The 21,989-nt window shown below is 32.2% G+C and overlaps 1 protein-coding gene across 3 annotated transcripts; it reads left to right on the top strand.

Annotated features, from left to right (window-relative positions):
• Positions 1-1,017: 1,017 nt before the first annotated feature.
• Positions 1,018-19,104, top strand: LOC18094302 (linoleate 13S-lipoxygenase 2-1, chloroplastic). 3 transcript variants are annotated; one of them, XM_052445145.1, is made up of 9 exons: positions 1,018-1,420; positions 14,514-14,782; positions 15,600-15,837; positions 16,561-16,881; positions 16,998-17,083; positions 17,245-17,355; positions 17,447-17,748; positions 17,886-18,152; positions 18,280-19,104. In XM_052445145.1, exons 1-9 carry the CDS (start codon positions 1,078-1,080, stop codon positions 19,037-19,039), a joined length of 2,697 nt encoding a protein of 898 aa, XP_052301105.1. In that variant the 5' UTR covers positions 1,018-1,077; the 3' UTR covers positions 19,040-19,104. The 3 variants fall into 3 exon arrangements, with proteins under 3 accessions (XP_052301105.1, XP_006388115.1, XP_006368564.2); XM_006388053.3 differs by lacking the exons at positions 14,514-14,782; positions 15,600-15,837; positions 16,561-16,881; ... (3 more) ...; positions 17,886-18,152; positions 18,280-19,104 and adding exons at positions 1,710-1,978; positions 2,976-3,213; positions 3,826-4,146; ... (3 more) ...; positions 5,151-5,417; positions 5,545-6,369 and having other exon boundaries at positions 1,019-1,420; XM_006368502.3 differs by lacking the exon at positions 1,018-1,420 and adding an exon at positions 13,836-14,233.
• Positions 19,105-21,989: the final 2,885 nt, after the last annotated feature.

The raw sequence follows: 21,989 nt of genomic DNA, 5'->3' as shown, positions 1-21,989 counted from the left end.
TCGTACAGTCAGTAAGAGACAGGATCCTTGGATAGATAAGATCATTAACGATTTGTGGTCGAAATATAATGAAGTGAAACAGCCATGGTCCCTTCTAGACAATGCAAGCTTATACAATTTTGCTTCATTAATTGAGCTTAATTAGAACAAGATTCTGAAATGAATATATTGGGACACGTAAAGATGGACCATTGTGGAAAATAACCTGACATTGATATACTTTCTTTTTCAAATGTGTTGATGTCAAAAGTTTTGTATTCCGTGATTCATACATCCTTCTTCGTGGAAGTATGTTAATGACCATTTAGGATGAAGTATAATAAAATTGGTTACAAATCAAGATTTTTAAAGATAAGGGACATTATAATTATTTTAGAGCCTTTCAAATTACTCAAATTTTATTCATTTTAATTTTATTTAACAAAATTCTATTATAATTTCCAAACGATATTTCATAAAAATTTAATTTTTTTTTCCACACCAAATAGCATTTCAAAAAAGTTAATAAAATGATATTATTTCTTTAAAAAAATATTTTTGACCGACCCTCTTGACTCGGGCCTTTCCCTAAATTTATCTCATGTTATATTTTAAAACTACGGGTTCCAAGTTGGAATGGATGGATGGTACAATATTGAAATTGAATACTATCCTGTTAATCCTTCTGCTTAATAGACATTTAAGGCTAAAAAAAAGTATTGTCATCAAGTATATCTTCGATTCTTATTTTTGAATCAAGTCTAGTGTAGGTATTTATAGGAGATCAGTAGTTCAAATCCTTGTTTCAAAGAATTTGACACAAAAATATTTCTCATTGTGAAGGAAGACTAGAGTAATTCTTCAACTTCGCAATGTTTGACAAATTAATCCCTATCAAGCAGATAAATTTATTTATCTTGCAAGCCAATAATTTATGTATCACATGCAAGAATTATAGACCATATGAAAAACATGTTCGTCTCTCTCTCTCTCTCTCACTCTCTCTCTCTAGTTCTATATATCATAGCTTGCTCACTACAGATTTTCAGACAACAAACTCCTAGTTAAACCTAAGTATCCCCTCTCCTATTAGCAACAATGTTGAAGCCACAGCTTCACCAGTCACACCTTTCAACAAAAATCCCTTTTCTACTACCTAAACCATTCATCCATGGCAGTGGTCATGCTTCTTTTCCTGTGTATTCAAGGTCCTTGTCCCCTAAAGCAAACAAAAAAGTTCGTGTTGGCTATAAACATGGAAGCATTAAATCTATAGCTAGTGTCACACAGCAGTCCACAGATGTTAAGGCTGTGGTGACTGTGAAAGAAACAGTTGTTGATTTTTGGACAGAAATAGGGATAGAACGAGGACTTGATGATTTTACAGACCTGTTTGGCAAAACACTCCTCTTGGAGCTTGTTAGTGCCGAGCTTGACCCAAGTAAGCAGTGCTTCTTGAAAGACCTGTGTTCCAAGTATTTTATTTTTCTTTTTTCTTTACAAGTGCAAGAAACAACCTTTTAAGTTCTTATCGAATGATTTATTTATTAAAAAAAATTAACATATATTCCTTGTTTGCAAAGAAATATATATATATATATATATATATTTGAATGATTGAAGCAAGAAAAAATTTGTGCAAGTAAAAAAACTGTCCGTACCCACTTAAAAAAAAGGAAAAAAGTTTATTCCTTGTCTAAATTCCAACTTTTTTTTTTCAATTTCTCTAGAGACGGGATTAGAGAAGCCCTCAATTCGAAAGTACGCGCACAAGATAGATCATGAAGGAGAGGATATCAAGTATGAAGCGGATTTTGTGGTTCCACCAGATTTTGGAGAGATTGGTGCCATTTTTGTTGAAAATGAGCACCATAAAGAGATGTACCTTCATGATGTTGTGCTTGATGGCTTCCCTACTGGACCAGTTCATGTGACTTGCGATTCATGGATCCATCCGAAGTTTGACAATGAAAAGAAGAGAATCTTTTTCACTAATAAGGTTAGTTACTTTTTTATAATAAATTTGTTATTGTAAAACAACTTCTCAATTTAAAAGTTTAAATTGTTAGGTGAGATTTAAAAATATTATTTATATTTTTCTTTAACACACCTCTTCAAGTGAAAGCTCTTTAGACTTGAAACTTGCATAAACTCACAATATCTTATGCTTAATTTTTTTATCAAATAGATGTGAATGATGAGATTTGAACTTGTAACCGCTTGGTCATCAAAACTTTGATATTATGTCAAAAAACTATTTCAACCTAAAAAGTTATAATTTATATTATTCTCTAACAGTTACTTACCTCTCTCTTGTGATCCAAGATCTTTTTCTTTTGTTTAATTTGACATTATTATTAATTAATTACCATGTTTGATAAACATTTTTCTTAATATATATATATATATATATATATATATATATATGGTAATTTATGTACAATTTTTTTTTCTTAAAAATATTTTGGTGGCATTTGTGGATGTTATGTGTGGGCTGATCCAATCCCCTTCTGTCAGTTTGAATGTTCTGAAAATTTCAACTTTATCACACTAATAATATAAAATAAGAATAAATTGAGGAAAATTATATATATAAAAAATTAAATTTACATTAAACGTTTTGTTGAAAGAGCTAGTGAATAACTAGAAAAACAATACAAAGATAAAATCACAAGATATAATCCATTGGGGGAGCTGATATGTATACTTTATATGCTTTAACTCAACGTTCATGATTTATAGATATTTATTTTTCTCACGATAATGTCAATATTACCATGTGAAGTTTTCAGGTCATGGATATGGTAAAAATAAAAAAAATAATCTCGACTCATATAAATATTTATAAATTAAATATTTGTTTTAAATAAATTTATTAGATTGTTTTAATATTTTAATATCAAAAATAAATTTTTAAAAAAATTATTTTAATCTTATAAAATATCCCACATAACAGAATTTTTTATACTGATTGATTTTTGTGTTTCATGGAATAGTCATACTTGCCATCAGAAACACCAAACGGATTGACAAAACTGAGAAAGGAAGAACTCGAGACTTTACGAGGCAATGACAATGGAGAACGAAAGAAAGGTGAAAGGATCTATGACTATGATGTGTACAATGATCTTGGAAATCCTGATAGTGATCCAGAGACAGCAAGGCCGGTGCTAGGTGGCAAAGAGCACCCGTACCCTAGGCGTTGCCGTACTGGCCGACCACGGACCGAGTCAGGTAAAAATGCAGAAAAATAATGAAAAAAATAGTAGTGCTGGATTGTGTTCGAAAAATAATTATGATCCTTTCATCCAATGTTGTTAAATCCAGTTTGACAAATCAACATTTAAATTGGGTTAGATTTTTTAAAAAATCAGGTAAAAATTAACCGATTAAGTAAATCTAGTATTTAATTAAGTAGATCAAAATCATGTTAAAATCTAATATGATTTTATTAAAAATAAAAATTGATTCAAAATGAGTGGCTTAGTTTTTATTTTTTAAAATTGAATAAAAATATTTTGATTTTTTTGAATTAATCTTGATTAATCTGTATAATCATTAACCTAAGCTTTAAACTGGGTAGATTTAATAACTTTGCTTGCATAAACTCGATAAGAAAATGTTTTTTTTTTTTTTTAAAAAAAAGGCTTATCTTAATCTACATAATGGAAATAATCCTTCTTTCATTATATAATAATCAAATAAAATAGAATTACTAAACTAAAACCTATCTATTAAAAGAAATTGTCAAATATATAACTGTTAATCTGTACCTATTAACTAAATCATGGAAAATAATTTTTTCCTTCATTGATTCTAACCATTTGGAAACAATTGTGGTGATAGATCCACTTACGGAGACAAGGAGTAGCAGCTTCTACGTTCCTCGAGATGAAGAATTCTCAGAAGTAAAGATGGGCACGTTTTCTGCCAAGACTCTCAAATCAGTATTGCATGCCCTAGTACCTTCTCTATCAACCGCTATTGTTGACAGTGAACTTGGATTCCCATTCTTCAGTTCCATTGACGCACTATTCAATGAAGGAATCAATTTGCCTCCCCTTAAGAAACAGGGGTTTTGGAAAGATCTTCTGCCTAACCTTTTCAGGGCCATAACTGATGGAACTAAAGATGTCTTGAAATTTGAGACTCCTGATACCATGGAGAGTAAGATATTTTTTATACCTATAATAAGAACTAGATTCGACATGGGAAATTAATAAATCAATCATAAATGAAAAGATATCTATCATTTTCTCATTTTAAGAGTTTTTGTGTTTCAGGAGACAGATTTTTTTGGTTCAGGGATGAAGAATTTGCTAGACAGACTCTTTCTGGTCTCAACCCTTGTTGCATCAAAATGGTCACGGTATAGTATTTTTGTCCATTAATAAGAAAGGAAAAACCAGTCCAGGTTCATGCGGTTCATCAAGAAATGAATCAATTATTCACAAATGTTGGTAATATTAAAACTAACGATGCTGAAACATTACTCTTTTCTTGATGAAAGTATTGCATTAAATCATGCAGGAATGGCCATTAAGGAGTAAACTAGACCCTGAAATCTACGGTCCCCAAGAATCAGCAATCACTGCAGAAATGGTTGAGCAAGAAATCAAAGGGTTCATGACATGTGGACAGGTATGAAGTAGAAAACCAATCGCGTAACGGTATTCAAACTCATCTTGATTTTCCTCTTAACAAACTAAATTCGGTGCATTGATGAACGTAGGCAGTAAAAGATCAGAAGCTTTTCATCCTTGACTACCATGATTTATTCCTACCTTTCGTAAGCACAATAAGAGAGCTGAAAGGCACGACACTATACGGGTCACGGACATTGTTCTTCTTAACCCATGAAGGAACATTGAGACCACTAGCTATTGAGCTCACTCGACCACCGATGGATGGTAAGCCGCAATGGAAGCAAGTGTTTAGACCAGCTTGGCATTCCACTGGTGTTTGGCTTTGGAGGCTTGCCAAAGCTCATGTCCTTGCACATGAGTCTGGCTATCACCAACTTATTAGTCACTGGTATGCGCTTTCGTTGCGCTTGAGTTAGCAGCCGCCTTGCATTAATGCACAAAAATTTTCGGTTTGTTCGAAGTTGCGATGAAAAAAATAGGATTTGAATCGATTCACAAACATGTATCATATGTTATATTTTGCAGGCTAAGAACACATTGCTGCACAGAACCATACATAATCGCGGCCAATCGCCAACTTAGTGAAATGCATCCAATCTACAGACTCTTGCACCCGCATTTCCGGTACACAATGGAGATCAATGCTCTAGCTCGACAATATCTAATTAGTGCAAAAGGGGTTATAGAGACGTCATTCTTTCCTGGCAAGTATTCTATGGAATTAAGCTCTGTTGTCTATGATCAAGAATGGCGGTTTGACTACGAGGCGCTGCCCAAGGATCTAATAAACAGGTATGTTTGATCGATCCTTAGCTAGCCTATCATTCTACCAAACTTAGATGCTGCTAGTCATAATTAATAAGCCTTTTGAAGCGGCTGCTAGTTAAAACATTTTCTTTCTGATTCTGATAATTGACAGGGGAATGGCTGTGGAAGATCCATCTGCTCCACATGGATTGAAATTGATGGTGGAAGACTATCCATATGCCAATGATGGTTTGGTTTTATGGGATATCATCAAAGAGTGGGTTAGTGACTATGTCAATCACTACTATGCAGACTCAAGTCTCATTGTGTCTGATAATGAGCTCCAAGCATGGTGGACAGAAGTTCGAACGGTAGGTCACGCTGACAAGAAAGATGAACCCTGGTGGCCTGTGCTTAAAACACCTCAGGACCTTATTGAAACCCTGACAACTATCATATGGATAGCCTCCGGTCATCATGCCGCAGTGAATTTCGGACAATATACATATGCAGGATACTTTCCAAATAGGCCTACAACTGCTAGGATGAATATGCCAACCGAAGACCCGAACGATGAGTTGCTGAAACTATTTTGGGAGAAACCTGAAGTGATACTATTGACAACATTCCCTTCACAAATTCAGGCTACAACAGTGATGGCTATATTGGATGTGCTATCAAATCATTCTCCCGATGAGGAGTATCTTGGGCAGGAAATAGAGCCAGCATGGACAGAGGAACCGGCTATAAATGCGGCTTTCGTAAAGTTCAATGGGAGGTTGAAGGAGTTTGAAGGAATTATTGATGAAAGGAATGCTGACATTAAATTGAAGAATAGAAACGGAGCTGGCGTTGTGCCTTATGAGCTTTTGAAGCCATTTTCTGACCCTGGAGTTACAGGAAAAGGAGTTCCTTACAGCATCTCTATCTGAAGTTTGAAAACTTGTAATGGTATGAAAAAAAAATAAAACAATATGGTGGAATAGTGTTGCGCTAAGTTGTTTCTTCTTGCATTTGCCTAAAAGATCAGATAATTGAAAGCAATCCCTGTAGATTTAACGAAGGAATTTAATCGATTAGCTTTAGTCGACCAACATTGGATTTACAGGGTTGTAGGTAATTGATCGATATCTTTCCCATAGAATAATTGAGAATATCCCGTTTATTGATCTTATAGCCAGAAATATTTCAGGATTTGTGGACTAGAGGGGAGCTACCTGTCATTCTGTTAATTTTCTTTTCATATCATATAATAACAATTAACTTTTGATTAGATAACAAGGAAAAAAAACATATTAGTGAAAATAATTCTGTTTTTAATGGTATTTTTTTAGAGGATTTACTAAAATAATTTATATCATATTCTTGATGAATGTTGAACATTTTTAACATTGTATAAACACATATATGCGAACATTATAAAAAGAGTACCTTGGTGTAAACTGATCAGCCTCACCGATTTTGGTCGAGAGATACCCTATGATTGAACATTATTTCCTTTTTTTGTTTTTTTGAAAGAAATCGATATATGAAAAGGGCTAACTAGAAGATAGCCAAAAGCAAGATACAAGAAAAAAAAAAGAAAAAAAATTTACAAAAACTAAAAGCAGACAAAAAAAAAAAAAAGCAAAACAAATCAGAAAAAAAAATATTGAGACTGAAAGAGCTTATGCATCATGCTTAAAACCTTGATTTGGTGTTGTTAGATGAATTTATAATACCTTCAAGCCCCATAATCAAATATGTTCCAGTAACCATGAAGAACTTATCTATAAACTTGAGCAAATTCGAGAGACGATATAGAATTAAGGGGAAGCTATCTTTGAAGGTCGCAGTTCTATTATTGAAGATAATATTATTTCTCATAAGCCATATACTCCAGCTAACACAACAAGAAAGCATAGATCAAGCCTTACGCTGGAATTTTTCAAATACTAGGTTGGACCACTAATGTAATAAATCATCCACACAATAGGAGATACAACAATTAATACCCTACCAATCCAAAAATTTCATCTATAATTTCTACACCGATCTACAATGAAGGATTCAATCTCATTTTTTAAAAAATTACAAACGGTTTAATCATCGGATTTTATTACTGCAAAACAAAAATTTCTTAGCATAATCTATTTTAAACAGCTAGTCAAAGAAAAGTTTGAATATTCTTCCCTTTCTTTGAATAGTCGAATAGAATCCCTCAACGACAAAGGCACAATAGAAAACAAAAGTAGGATAGGGACATTAATTTTGTAAGTTATTTAAATGCTGACAAATTAACCAATAGTCTCTTTCATGTGACAAAATGAATTTTTGGAATTTTTTAAAATGCCATATTCTGCATGATAAAGTACATAAAATCATAAAGTATTATAAAAAAAATACTTGCCAGTAATGGAGTAAAACAAATTTGATAAACCCTAGCAACTTCATCCACATGTCATTCTACCATTGGCCTATCAGATATTTCATCCTCTCTTCGTTGGACAGCTCAAATTCCATCCCCCAAAATATCAAAATCCAAAAGCATAAAAAGGAAACAAAAAATAAAGATTTGAGATTATATCCAACACTAACAAAAATAGAAGAAAAAAAAATGTTAATTTTTCATAAATATAAGCATAAAAAAGGAATTAAATAAAGTTCCTTCACCATGATTCTCGCCTTTCAATGACCGAAAAGAAATCGTATATTCAAATTTGTACTACGTTTACCAACTTAATGCTGATACCCTTCTAGCGATAGCGTGATGTCGCGGTGACAATTCTCAAGCAATGTCTTTTAGAATGGTCTTTGATTTGGGTAGAGAGTTGCAATCTAATTAATATTATTGTTAGGAATTCTAACTAGTTTTTGTGTTTTTTTTATATATATTTTAAGCAAGAAATTGATTACATAAAAGGAAAGTATTAGCATTCCTAGACGCCTTACCTAAGGGTAAGCTTCATTTTTTTTTATTGTTTGCTATGGTCTGATGATATCTATTTCTACTGACTTATTATGAGGGGTCCGCTACAATGAACAAATCTTAATTTTCTAGGTCAAGAACCCAGTCTGGAAAAGTAAAATATCCTCAATTATTGTTGAGACTTCTTTCAAGGAAAAACTTAAATTCTTTTTGGGTTGCTACGTCATTCCAAATAATATTTTAGATAAAATTTCTTATGGGTTTTATCTTTATATTAGAAGTGAATGAGTTGCATTATTAACAATAATATTTTGGATATTAACCTCATATAGGTTTTTTATCCTTCTACTAAAGTGAGGAATAAAATTATTATTCCTAATAATATTTTGGATATTAACTCCTTTTAGGTTTTTTTTAATCCTTATATTAAAAGTAAATAATATAATTATTATTCCTAATAATATTTTGGATATTAGCTCTTTTTAGGTTTTTTTTTATCCTTATATTAAAAATGAATAATATTTTCTTGCAAAAAAAAAAATTAAATACAAACCAAAATCCTTTAGAATTCTGCAAACTAATTATAAAATCCATGCAATATATTTTTTTAAAAAAAATGCCAAGAGTGTTTAAAATTTTCTTGAAAAATATGCTCAAATAAATTTTGGATTTTTAGCCATATGTAAAAAAAAAAAAAATATTTATTATTATTTTTTAAGTCTTGTTTGGTAAAAGAAACTATTTTTTGTAATAAAACTAAATAAAATAAGTCTAAAGGTGTTTGTCAAACACCCTTAAACCAAGACACCCTTAACAAAAAAAAATGACAAAACCAAAGAGGGTATAAGTCTTGTGATTCGGATTTTTTTTAAATGACCTAACTAGGTTAACTTGATTGAGTTGACTGACTAGGTTGACTCGACTGGATTGACTTAAAATATATGGTTTGACCATGAACCGAATAAAAAATCTTGCTTTGATCCAAAAACGAACCGAAAACAAAAACCAAAGCCAAAATAGATTGAACTTGCAAAAAACACAAAAAACTTAAAAAAAACTTGAACAACAGATCAAACCCCCAAAAATGAAGAATAACGAAGAAAAAAAAACCAGAAAACCAAATGAACCTAGCAACATGGAAACCCATACAGACCGTGATGGTGATGGATTGATGGTTCAATGTAAAAACACATGCAGCAGATATGCATCATTTTCAACGACAAGACACCGTCATCAACTAGCTAGCCCCATCTCTTGTACTTGGCTGATAGGATACTGATTGATGACCCATTTCAATAATTTTTGCATTTTCTTTCGTTCATTGTAAAAACTTATAGTTATTAGACTATATACGACGTAACGCTCGGGTTTTAGATTATATAAGTTAATTAATCTAGGTTAATTTATTTTTAAGAAAAATATCTAAACGAAATTATAAAGTTATTAAAACATGCCCCATCTCTTTATTATTTTTTTATGAAATTAAAACCAGTCGAAATTAGGTTTTGAATTCATATGCGAAGCTGATTAGAGTAAAAACATACTCACAATTAATCATAATTTATGGTGATTAATAAAATGTAATAAGATATTAGATGAATCAAACATAGTTATTAAACTCGATTTAGGAGTTGACCTGATTAAAGGGTCAGATCCCGGGTTATACGGGTTGACCTAGGTCAACCCGAATTAACTCGGAAAAATTAAAAAAATATATATTTAAAGTTTTAATATTTCATATGAAAAAATTAAGAAACAATTCATGTAAATATAAGCTATACATGTTGTAAATAATGAAGTTTAAAATATTATTTCAAAATATTTTTTATCTTATGTTGAAAAGATATTATGTTATCCTTTTAAGTTGAAGTATTTAAATCAAAAAAGTTTTTTATCCCACATTGAAAAAACATATTTTTTTTCTTGTGAACATAGAATATATATATTAAAGGGCTTCGGATCCCATATTGAAAAAATAATTTTTTGTCTTGTAAACATAAAATATATATACTAAACAGTTTTAAATCCCACATTAAAAAAAAAATTCTTTTAGTATTTATATAATGAACTTTAAAAAAGGTTAATAAACAACTAAAAAAATATGAAAAAAGAGGAGTTTCTAATTATGAGAAAAAACACATTTAAAATAAATCAAAACCCAACTAGGTTTTGCCAGGTCATGGGTCGATCTGGTAAACCAACTGAGTTTGACTATTTTATTGCTTTTTCTAATCATTTACTTTATTTAGATCAGTACAGCTATTAAATCAACCCAGCCAGTTCAGATTTAATAACTATGGTACCAAAAGAAAATGAAGGGAAAAAATGAGTGATCCTCTTTGAATGACGACAGATATTTTCTATCATATTTTCTGGCTTCCATATCTTGTTTGAACATATTGTCAAAAACGAAGAAGCATGTTGGACAACACTTTAAAGCAAGGATATATCGCACCATTGTTCTCTCTTTAATGTCTTATCTGGACTCCATGAGATGATGCACGTGAATGAATGTACCTTGTCCATGCCTGACTTGACATCCCAAAAAATAAATGCCCTTTTGCAATTGCTGCATTATTTGTACAGTCCACAGGCATATTTATAATATATCACGGTGTTACGATAAATTTATTTTCTTTAACCTATTTTGAAGAATTGAGGTTAAATCTATTTATTTTATAACTAAACTAAATTCTTTTTATATATACATGGATTAGATTGTTTATCAATCAAGATTAAATATATTATCTGAACTATTAAAAATTTGGCGCATCTAGAAGAACTAATCAAACTTCGAATTAAAAAAAAAACGATGAAGCAAATCTCCTTGATTATCAAGTCGATCCCATAGAATGGTTAGTTCACTGTAATATATTTTCTTTTGTTCTTTTGATGATTCTTTTAAAAAAAAAAATTGTTAGTGAGAGAATTTGGTAACAATTACTATAATATTGAAGGATGAAATTAGAAAAAAAAATCAAATTTTAAAAGAAAAAAAAAAGAAAAAATTTAAAAATTTAAAGACACATGTTCCTTGATTTCATTGAAGATTGAGGATGCTCCAAATTAAAATGTTTCAAGGCTTTATCATCGAATAGGTACACCATGACTTCATCCACCACATCATGTGAATGATGTCATGTTATGTGTTTAACAATCTTTGAAAACATAAATAACTTTTGCAATCTAGGAGAGATTTAGAAGTATCTAAGTTTTTTTATGTGCGATAAGAGTCCTTACCCTGCCAGTTTTTGGTTTATAACAAGCATGCCCATATGCTCTATACTCGGTCAACTCTGTATTTTCAAGGTAGTACAATATGAAGATGTTTGGACACATGTCAATTTTTTAATATCCTAAGTCGAGAGGTTTTATCATGGATTTAATAACATAGAAGTTTTCTTTCGGCCTATTCTTTTCTGGTAAAATGCTTCTGGCTCATTCAACAATTTTCTCGTAACTGACCTCATCACTCAACCCATGATCTGATTTGATGGTGAACATCTATGCAATGATCGATAGTTTACTATAATTTGTGCACTCATCCCATAATGGTTCATCAAAGTCTTTCAAAAGATAAAAAAAACCTAGTTGCGTTTGCATTTGGTTTTTCATCTATGACTAGAGATTCACTTGCATGACCTTGATTCATTCTTATCGCATTCATAACCATATTCCTATAAGAATTACTATTATAATCTACAACTCCATACACGTTTCTAGAATTAGAATTGACCTAATCATATTTTCTATTATGATCTTGTAAGAAACATATGGTTCTTTGTGTGCAAATCAATACAAAAAATTCTCAATGAATACTTATTGTAGAAGATGTATCGTTATAACATCTGGATCGAGAAACTTTTTATTTTTACACTTTTTACATGGACATCTAGTATCGCGTCAACTAATATTTTTTGGATTAGACAGTATGTAATTAATAAAACCCTTAACCTAATTACAATAATTCATCCTGCACAACCTTTCGGGTGAATCTCGATACATCCATGAACAATCATCCATTACTTATATTAAACCTATATAGAATATTGATGACAACATATATTAATTAATTTTGTAAACTAAATAAATTAGCTAATATTAATTTAAATCAAACTTATTCAATCTATTTTAATAGTATTCTTAAATCATTATCAATTATGTACATAGATTGAAATTCCTATATATTTACCAAAATTTTCAACTCAACAATAAAATTTTCAAAATATAAAACAGGCTCATTAAATAAGCTATTATTTATTTAATTAGAAAACACTTAAGTCACAAATTCAAAATCAATTTCATCAAATTACAAACAAATTAAAATTTAATTTTAAAATCTCAAACAAACTCTAACATGTATAAACCATACATTCATACAACAAATTCATGTGGGAGAAGCTATAAAACAAGTAAACACGCAAACAAACTATATATACTACAAAAATATATAATAAAAATTAAAATTTTCAAATTGAGTTTAAACAAAAAATAGATAGTTTTGCTTACTTGATGTAAGGAATCTTTAAAAATATTTAATAAGAACAAGGATGCTGACAGATTGAATGTTGGGGTGGTCAAATTTTCATTTGTATTTATCAATTTTCTGGTAGTGTTTGATTAACAATAAAATATTTGAAAAAAACAAGATGATTTTTCTTTGTTTTAAAAAATTCAAAAAACAAAACAAATCAATCCCTCTGTAGAAAAAAACCCATTAAAAAACTATAAATCATTTGTAAGGTAAAAGAGTGGTCCTTCCACGTGCGGTTAGTAAGAGACAGGATCCATGGATAGATAAGATCATTAACGATTTGTGGTCGAAATATAGTCTGTGTAACTTAAAGTTTATTTTAGCAGTGACTTTAGCTGCTGGGGGAGGTTTCCCGTTCAAGTAAGCTACAATCTCATTTTTGGGGGTGCAATATTGAAATTGAATACTATTCTGTTAATCCTTTCGCTTAATAGACATTTAAAGCTAAAAAAAAAAGTATTGTCATCAAGTATATCTTCAATTCTTATTTTTGAATCGAGTCTAGCGTAGGTATTAATCCTTGTTTCAAAGAATTTGACACAAAAATATTTCTCATTGTGATGGAAGACTAGAGTAATTCTTCAACTTCGTAATGTTTGTCAAATTAATCCCTATCAAGCAGATATAATTTTCCTATCTAGCTAAATATTAAAGCTAAGCTATTAATTATAAGGTTCTTGTACACACAAATATTTCTGTGTAATAAAATATATTTAAAAGATAAACAAAATTATAAGAATTGATTTTCTTGGGACAATCATAACTTTGTACGTATCAGCATATATAGAAAAAAGAAATACCAATAAAATCCACTCTTTCATGAGAAATTTATTTTTGACAATTTTCTTTGAATTTGAACATGTAAATGATGTTATGATAACCTGTAAACAAATATAGTTATCTTGCAAGTTGCAAGCCAATAATTCATGTATCACGTGCATGGATTATAGACCAAATGAAAAACATGTTCCTCTCTCTCTCTCTCTCTCGTTCTATATATCATAGCTTGCTCACTACAGATTTTCATACAACAAACTCCTAGTTAAACCTAAGTATCTCCTCTCCTATTAGCAACAATGTTGAAGCCACAGCTTCACCAGTCACACCTTTCAACAAAAATCCCTTTTCTACTACCTAAACCATTCATCCATGGCAGTGGTCATGCTTCTTTTCCTGTGTATTCAAGGTCCTTGTCCACTAAAGCAAACAAAAAAGTTCGTGTTGGCTATAAACATGGAAGCATTAAATCTATAGCTAGTGTCACACAGCAGTCCACAGATGTTAAGGCTGTGGTGACTGTGAAACAAACAGTTGTTGATTTTTGGACAGAAATAGGGATAGAACGAGGACTGGATGATTTTACAGACCTGTTTGGCAAAACACTCCTCTTGGAGCTTGTTAGTGCGGAGCTTGACCCAAGTAAGTAGTGCTTCTTGAAAGACCAGTGCTTCAAGTATTTTATTTTTCTTTTTTCTTTACAAGTGCAAGAAACAACTTTTTAAGTTCTTATCGAATGATTTATTTATTGAAAAAAATTAACATATATTCCTTGTTTACAAAGAAATATATATATATATTTGAATGATTGAAGTAAGAAAAAACTTGTGTAAGTACAAAAGCTGTACGTACCCACCTAAAAAAAGGAAAAAAGTTGATTCCTTATCTAAATTCCAACTTTTTTATTTATTTATTTCTCTAGAGACGGGATTAGAGAAGCCCTCAATTCGAAAGTACGCACACAAGATAGATCATGAAGGGGAGGATATCAAGTATGAAGCGGATTTTGTGGTTCCACCAGATTTTGGAGAGATTGGTGCCATTTTTGTTGAAAATGAGCACCATAAAGAGATGTACCTTCATGATGTTGTGCTTGATGGCTTCCCTACTGGACCAGTTCATGTGACTTGTGATTCATGGATCCATTCGAAGTTTGACAATAAAAAGAAGAGACTCTTTTTCACTAATAAGGTTAGTTACTTTTTGATAATAAGGTTAGTTCCTAAAAGTTTAAGATATTAAGTAAGGTTTTAAGATGTTATTTATATTTTTCTCTAACATATCTTATTAAGTGAAAGATTTTTGAGTTTGAAAATTATATAGATCCATATTATCTTGTACTTAATTTTTTTTTTATCAAATAGATGTAGATAATGAAATTCGAACTCGTAACTGCTTAACCATCAAAGCTTGGTCATCAAAACTCTGATACCATGTTAAAAAATCATCTCAACTTAAAAACTTTAATTATTAGGTGAGTTTTCAAGACATGATTTATATTATTCTCTAACAGTTAATTACTTTAATGTGATCCAAGATCTTTTTTTTTTGTTTAATTTGACATTGTTATTAATTAATTACCATGTTGGATAATTTTTTTAATATATATAAATTAAACGTTTTGTTGAAAGAGTGAATAACTAGAAAAACAATACAAAAGATTTCATGTGATAAAATCACAAGATATAATCCATCGTGGGAGCTGATATGTATACTTTATATGCTTTAACTCAACGTTCATGATTTAATTATATTTTTTTTTCTCATGATAATGTGAATATTACCATGTGAAGTTTTCAGGTCATGGATATGGTAAAAAAAATAAAACCTCGATCCATATGAATATTTATATATTAGACATCTTTTTTAAAGAAATTTATTAAATTATTTTAATATGTTAATATCAAAAATAAATTTAAAAAAATAAAAAAATATTATTTTAATTTTATAAAATATCCCGCTAAACATAATTTTTTATACTGATTGATTTTTGTGTTTCATGGAATAGTCATACTTGCCATCAGAAACACCAAATGGATTGACAAAACTGAGAAAGGAAGAACTCGAAACTTTACGAGGCAATGACAATGGAGAACGAAAGAAAGGTGAAAGGATCTATGACTATGATGTGTACAATGATCTTGGAAATCCTGATAGTGATCCAGAGACAGCAAGGCCGGTGCTAGGTGGCAAAGAGCACCCGTACCCTAGGCGTTGCCGTACTGGCCGACCACGGACCGAGTCAGGTAAATGCAGAAAAATAATGAAAAAAATAGTAGTGTTGGATTGTGTTCGAGTGAAAAATAATGAAAAAAAATTAATTCGAAACGAGTCGCTTAGTTTTTTGTTCAAAAAAAATTGAACAAAAATATTTTGTTAGAGTGAAATTCCCTGTCTGATCCATGACCAAGCTAGTGTTGGATTGTGTTTGAAAAATAATTACGATCCTTTCATCCGATGTTCTTAAATCCAGTTTAACAAATCAACATTTATAGATTTTAAAATAAATCAGATAAAAATTGACCGAGTAAATCTAGTATTTAATTAAGTAGATCAAAGTCATGTTAAAATATAATTTGATTTAAAAAAAAAATAGATTTGAAACGAGTCACTTAGTTTTTGTTTTAAAATTTTAAACAAAAATATTTTGATATTTTTAAGATAATCTTGATTACCTTATCTAATCGTTGACTTGAGCTTTAAACCGGGTAGATTTAATAACTTTGCTTACATAAACTAGCTAAGAAAAGTTTTTTTTTTTTAAAAAGGCTTATTCTAATCTACATAATGGAAATAATCCTTCTTTCATTATATAATAATAAAAAAAAACTAGATTTACTAAACTAAAACCTATCTATTAAAAGAAATGGTCAAATGTATAACTGTTAATCTATACCTATTAACTAAATCATGGAAATTAATTTTATCCTTCATTGATTCTAACAATTTGGAAACAATTGTGCTGATAGATCCACTTACGGAGACAAGGAGTAGCAGTTTCTACGTGCCTCGAGATGAAGAATTCTCAGAAGTAAAGATGGGCACGTTTTCTGCCAAGACTCTCAAATCAGTATTGCATGCCCTAGTACCTTCTCTATCAACCGCTATTGTTGACAGTGAACTTGGATTCCCATTCTTCAGTTCCATTGACGCACTATTCAATGAAGGAATCAATTTGCCTCCCCTTAAGAAACAGGGGTTTTGGAAAGATCTTCTGCCTAACCTTTTCAGGGCCATAACTGATGGAACTAAAGATGTCTTGAAATTTGAGACTCCTGATACCATGGAGAGTAAGATATTTTTTATACCTATAATAAGAACTAGATTCGACATGGGAAATTAATAAATCAATCATAAATGAAAAGATATCTATCATTTTCTCATTTTAAGAGTTTTTGTGTTTCAGGAGACAGATTTTTTTGGTTCAGGGATGAAGAATTTGCTAGACAGACTCTTTCTGGTCTCAACCCTTGTTGCATCAAAATGGTCACGGTATAGTATTTTTGTCCATTAATAAGAAAGGAAAAACCAGTCCAGGTTCATGCGGTTCATCAAGAAATGAATCAATTATTCACAAATGTTGGTAATATTAAAACTAACGATGCTGAAACATTACTCTTTTCTTGATGAAAGTATTGCATTAAATCATGCAGGAATGGCCATTAAGGAGTAAACTAGACCCTGAAATCTACGGTCCCCAAGAATCAGCAATCACTGCAGAAATGGTTGAGCAAGAAATCAAAGGGTTCATGACATGTGGACAGGTATGAAGTAGAAAACCAATCGCGTAACGGTATTCAAACTCATCTTGATTTTCCTCTTAACAAACTAAATTCGGTGCATTGATGAACGTAGGCAGTAAAAGATCAGAAGCTTTTCATCCTTGACTACCATGATTTATTCCTACCTTTCGTAAGCACAATAAGAGAGCTGAAAGGCACGACACTATACGGGTCACGGACATTGTTCTTCTTAACCCATGAAGGAACATTGAGACCACTAGCTATTGAGCTCACTCGACCACCGATGGATGGTAAGCCGCAATGGAAGCAAGTGTTTAGACCAGCTTGGCATTCCACTGGTGTTTGGCTTTGGAGGCTTGCCAAAGCTCATGTCCTTGCACATGAGTCTGGCTATCACCAACTTATTAGTCACTGGTATGCGCTTTCGTTGCGCTTGAGTTAGCAGCCGCCTTGCATTAATGCACAAAAATTTTCGGTTTGTTCGAAGTTGCGATGAAAAAAATAGGATTTGAATCGATTCACAAACATGTATCATATGTTATATTTTGCAGGCTAAGAACACATTGCTGCACAGAACCATACATAATCGCGGCCAATCGCCAACTTAGTGAAATGCATCCAATCTACAGACTCTTGCACCCGCATTTCCGGTACACAATGGAGATCAATGCTCTAGCTCGACAATATCTAATTAGTGCAAAAGGGGTTATAGAGACGTCATTCTTTCCTGGCAAGTATTCTATGGAATTAAGCTCTGTTGTCTATGATCAAGAATGGCGGTTTGACTACGAGGCGCTGCCCAAGGATCTAATAAACAGGTATGTTTGATCGATCCTTAGCTAGCCTATCATTCTACCAAACTTAGATGCTGCTAGTCATAATTAATAAGCCTTTTGAAGCGGCTGCTAGTTAAAACATTTTCTTTCTGATTCTGATAATTGACAGGGGAATGGCTGTGGAAGATCCATCTGCTCCACATGGATTGAAATTGATGGTGGAAGACTATCCATATGCCAATGATGGTTTGGTTTTATGGGATATCATCAAAGAGTGGGTTAGTGACTATGTCAATCACTACTATGCAGACTCAAGTCTCATTGTGTCTGATAATGAGCTCCAAGCATGGTGGACAGAAGTTCGAACGGTAGGTCACGCTGACAAGAAAGATGAACCCTGGTGGCCTGTGCTTAAAACACCTCAGGACCTTATTGAAACCCTGACAACTATCATATGGATAGCCTCCGGTCATCATGCCGCAGTGAATTTCGGACAATATACATATGCAGGATACTTTCCAAATAGGCCTACAACTGCTAGGATGAATATGCCAACCGAAGACCCGAACGATGAGTTGCTGAAACTATTTTGGGAGAAACCTGAAGTGATACTATTGACAACATTCCCTTCACAAATTCAGGCTACAACAGTGATGGCTATATTGGATGTGCTATCAAATCATTCTCCCGATGAGGAGTATCTTGGGCAGCAAATAGAGCCAGCATGGACAGAGGAACCGGCTATAAATGCGGCTTTCGTAAAGTTCAATGGGAGGTTGAAGGAGTTTGAAGGAATTATTGATGAAAGGAATGCTGACATTAAATTGAAGAATAGAAACGGAGCTGGCGTTGTGCCTTATGAGCTTTTGAAGCCATTTTCTGACCCTGGAGTTACAGGAAAAGGAGTTCCTTACAGCATCTCTATCTGAAGTTTGAAAACTTGTAATGGTATGAAAAAAAAATAAAACAATATGGTGGAATAGTGTTGCGCTAAGTTGTTTCTTCTTGCATTTGCCTAAAAGATCAGATAATTGAAAGCAATCCCAGTAGATTTAACGAAGGAATTTAATCGATTAGCTTTAGTCGACCAACATTGGATTTACAGGGTTGTAGGTAATTGATCCAATATTTTTCATGGGGGTAAAACTGAATACTTGACTCAAACAATTAGGGACAAGAAGAGGGTCCTTGTCTTAAATTAAACAAAAGATTATTCCTTTAAATATACCAATGTATCTTTAAAATCATTAAAAAATAATAATTAACACGTAAAATGATGAAGATATCTAATTATCTATAATCAAAAGGAAATAAGAGACAGTGAGGGCATATTTCCTCCCATCTCTCCTTCTCTCTTAATCAATCTCCAGCGTTAACGTTAATATTAACATGCTTTTACTGTGTTGTTATTATTCATCCTCTTACATTTATCACGGTTTAATAATAAATTTTTCTTCTAAATCCCTTGAAGTTTAGATTCTTTTTTATTTGGACATTGAACTTTATTTTCTTTCAATACCACCCTCAGAAGTTATATTGTTATGGTACTATATTGTTTTTTAATTTTCTTGAATTTTTAAATTCAAATTTTAGAAACAATGTCTACTAAAATTTAATATTTTTTTTTCTAACATATTAAGACGATGTGGGGATACATTCTTAAGATTGTTTAAGAATAAAACTCAGTCTTGATGGATATAAATATAATTTAATATTCGATGATACCTATTTTTATTGAATCAAAAAAATAAATTTATCTTATATTTATTCCAATTCATAAAAGTATAAAATCCTAAATCATTCAAAACACACCATTCACATATTAGAGAAGCCCCTGATTTAAAAAGACGGTTGCTAGGCGCGCGGCGAAGAACACCTTTATCGTAGACGTTGCCGAACAGGGCGGCCACGGACCAAGAATTGTAAGTAAAAATGTGGAAAAAAAATGGAACGGGATTGAAAACCTAATGCTTTTATTCATGTTCACAACAGTTCTAGCAGCCCCTTCATTAGTCTGACCAAAAATGGATAGGCGTATGGTAGAAGTTTGTGGAAGTCAGTGCTGGTTCATGTTGTTAACAAGCTGCTTTCAATAATAAGGCTAAATTCCCATACTTCACAGCCATAGATGTACTCTTCAATGAAGGAATCAACTTGCCTTCAGCTTCGCTAGGAGAGACTACCTCAACTTGATTCATGTATTCTTGTTATTTTGAGACCACCTCAAAATTGTTAAAATCATGTGTTTTTTGCATTACAGGTGACAGATTTTCTTGGTTTAGGGATGAGGAATTCGCTCGGGAGACTCTTGTTGGTCACGGTATGGTATTTACACCCTTAGCTTCAAAGTTTAATTTTCTTGGAACAATTGCATTGGAAACCATCAGGGTTGATTGAGATCACAAAATGTCATGATTTTTTAAAATTATTTTGTACCCTACGATCAATGAGAAAGTGCATCAGATTCTACGGGATCAAACCTGTAAGACTTGAGGAATGACGGATATAAATAAAGAAATTAAGAAAGTAGGCGCCAACAAAGAGACATGCTACATGTAAAAAACCAGCCAATGACTAATCTTAAACATAGCTGGAAATACTTTGCTTGTATAAATTCGGAAATAGGAGAAATTAAGGAAACAGAAGCCTGCGTAAGATACTAATTTTTTTGCATGAACAAGTTTGGTAATAATTTGCCCCGATGCTGGATAAAATCATGCAGGAATGGCCGCTCAGAAGTAAACTTGATCCTAACATCTATGGTCCAATGGAGTCAGCAATCACGGATGAAATAATCAAGGAAGATGTCATAACCCATTTTTAGATTATTTTCAAATTCATTTTCTTTTCTTCCAAAAAAAATACCAAAACAGTGTTATTTTGAACAACATTGTTCTCCTTCTTCCCCTGCACATGCAGAGGCAGGGAAGAAAAAGATTTTAAATTGTTTTTCCCGCTCTCTCTCTTCCCCCGACTTGACCACTCACCCGACACAACCCATACCCCCACATACCCTGCCACCACGTCGAAGAAAAGACAGGGGCGCGGGTGCTATGCTCTGCAAACGTGCTCTCGGGCGACTGCACCGAAACCGTCCCACACCACCCTGCCCTGCACCATGACGAGACAGGGCAGGGTGACCCTCTCCCCCTCTGCCTATAATTAAATACTGAGAGGCAAAGAAGAGAAAAAAGGGGGAGGAAAATTTGAGAAGGGGATACAATTTTAAGGAGATTACAGAGGGAAAAAAAGAAAGAAAAAAAAAAGAGAAGAGAAAAGAACGGTGTTGCACCCGACATCGCGGCGGCCTTAAAAATTTATATAATCTTTGGAAAGAACGGATTTCTGGCATCCTGTTCTTTAATGGGGATATTCTTTGTTTAAGGAGTCGCCACCTAGTATTACGGTTACTAGGAACCCTAACTGGTCAACAGAGATTCTATGGTCTGAGACTAGTTACGTAAAAGAAAAGATATTATCACCCCTTAAACGTCCTGCCTAAGGCAGGCTGCATTGTTGATCTTTGTCATTAATTGCTAACATTTTTTTGTTGGTTTATACTATGATTGTTTGCGTGTAATATTCCTGACTCTGGCGCTAGTGAATATTCAACTACGGATATTTCCAACTCTGGCGTTGGTAAATATTACATAGGTATCAAAATAAATAAATTTAAATCATCATTTCTTTTTTTATTCCTGACTCTGGCGTCAGTGAATAAACAAACAAAAATCAATTTATTATTTTTTACGCATACACATTATTTTTATTTTTATGTAGCTAAATAAAAACAAAATACAATAAAATAAAATAAATTTACATTAGTATTTTTATTCCTGACTCTGGCGTCAGTGAATAAACCAAATAAATTTATTTTAT

This window comes from Populus trichocarpa, chromosome 1 (genome assembly GCF_000002775.5).
Source record: "Populus trichocarpa isolate Nisqually-1 chromosome 1, P.trichocarpa_v4.1, whole genome shotgun sequence".
Lineage (NCBI taxonomy): Eukaryota > Viridiplantae > Streptophyta > Magnoliopsida > Malpighiales > Salicaceae > Populus > Populus trichocarpa.
Note: the sequence above shows the minus strand (reverse complement) of the source record. Positions and strands in the feature narration are given on the sequence as shown.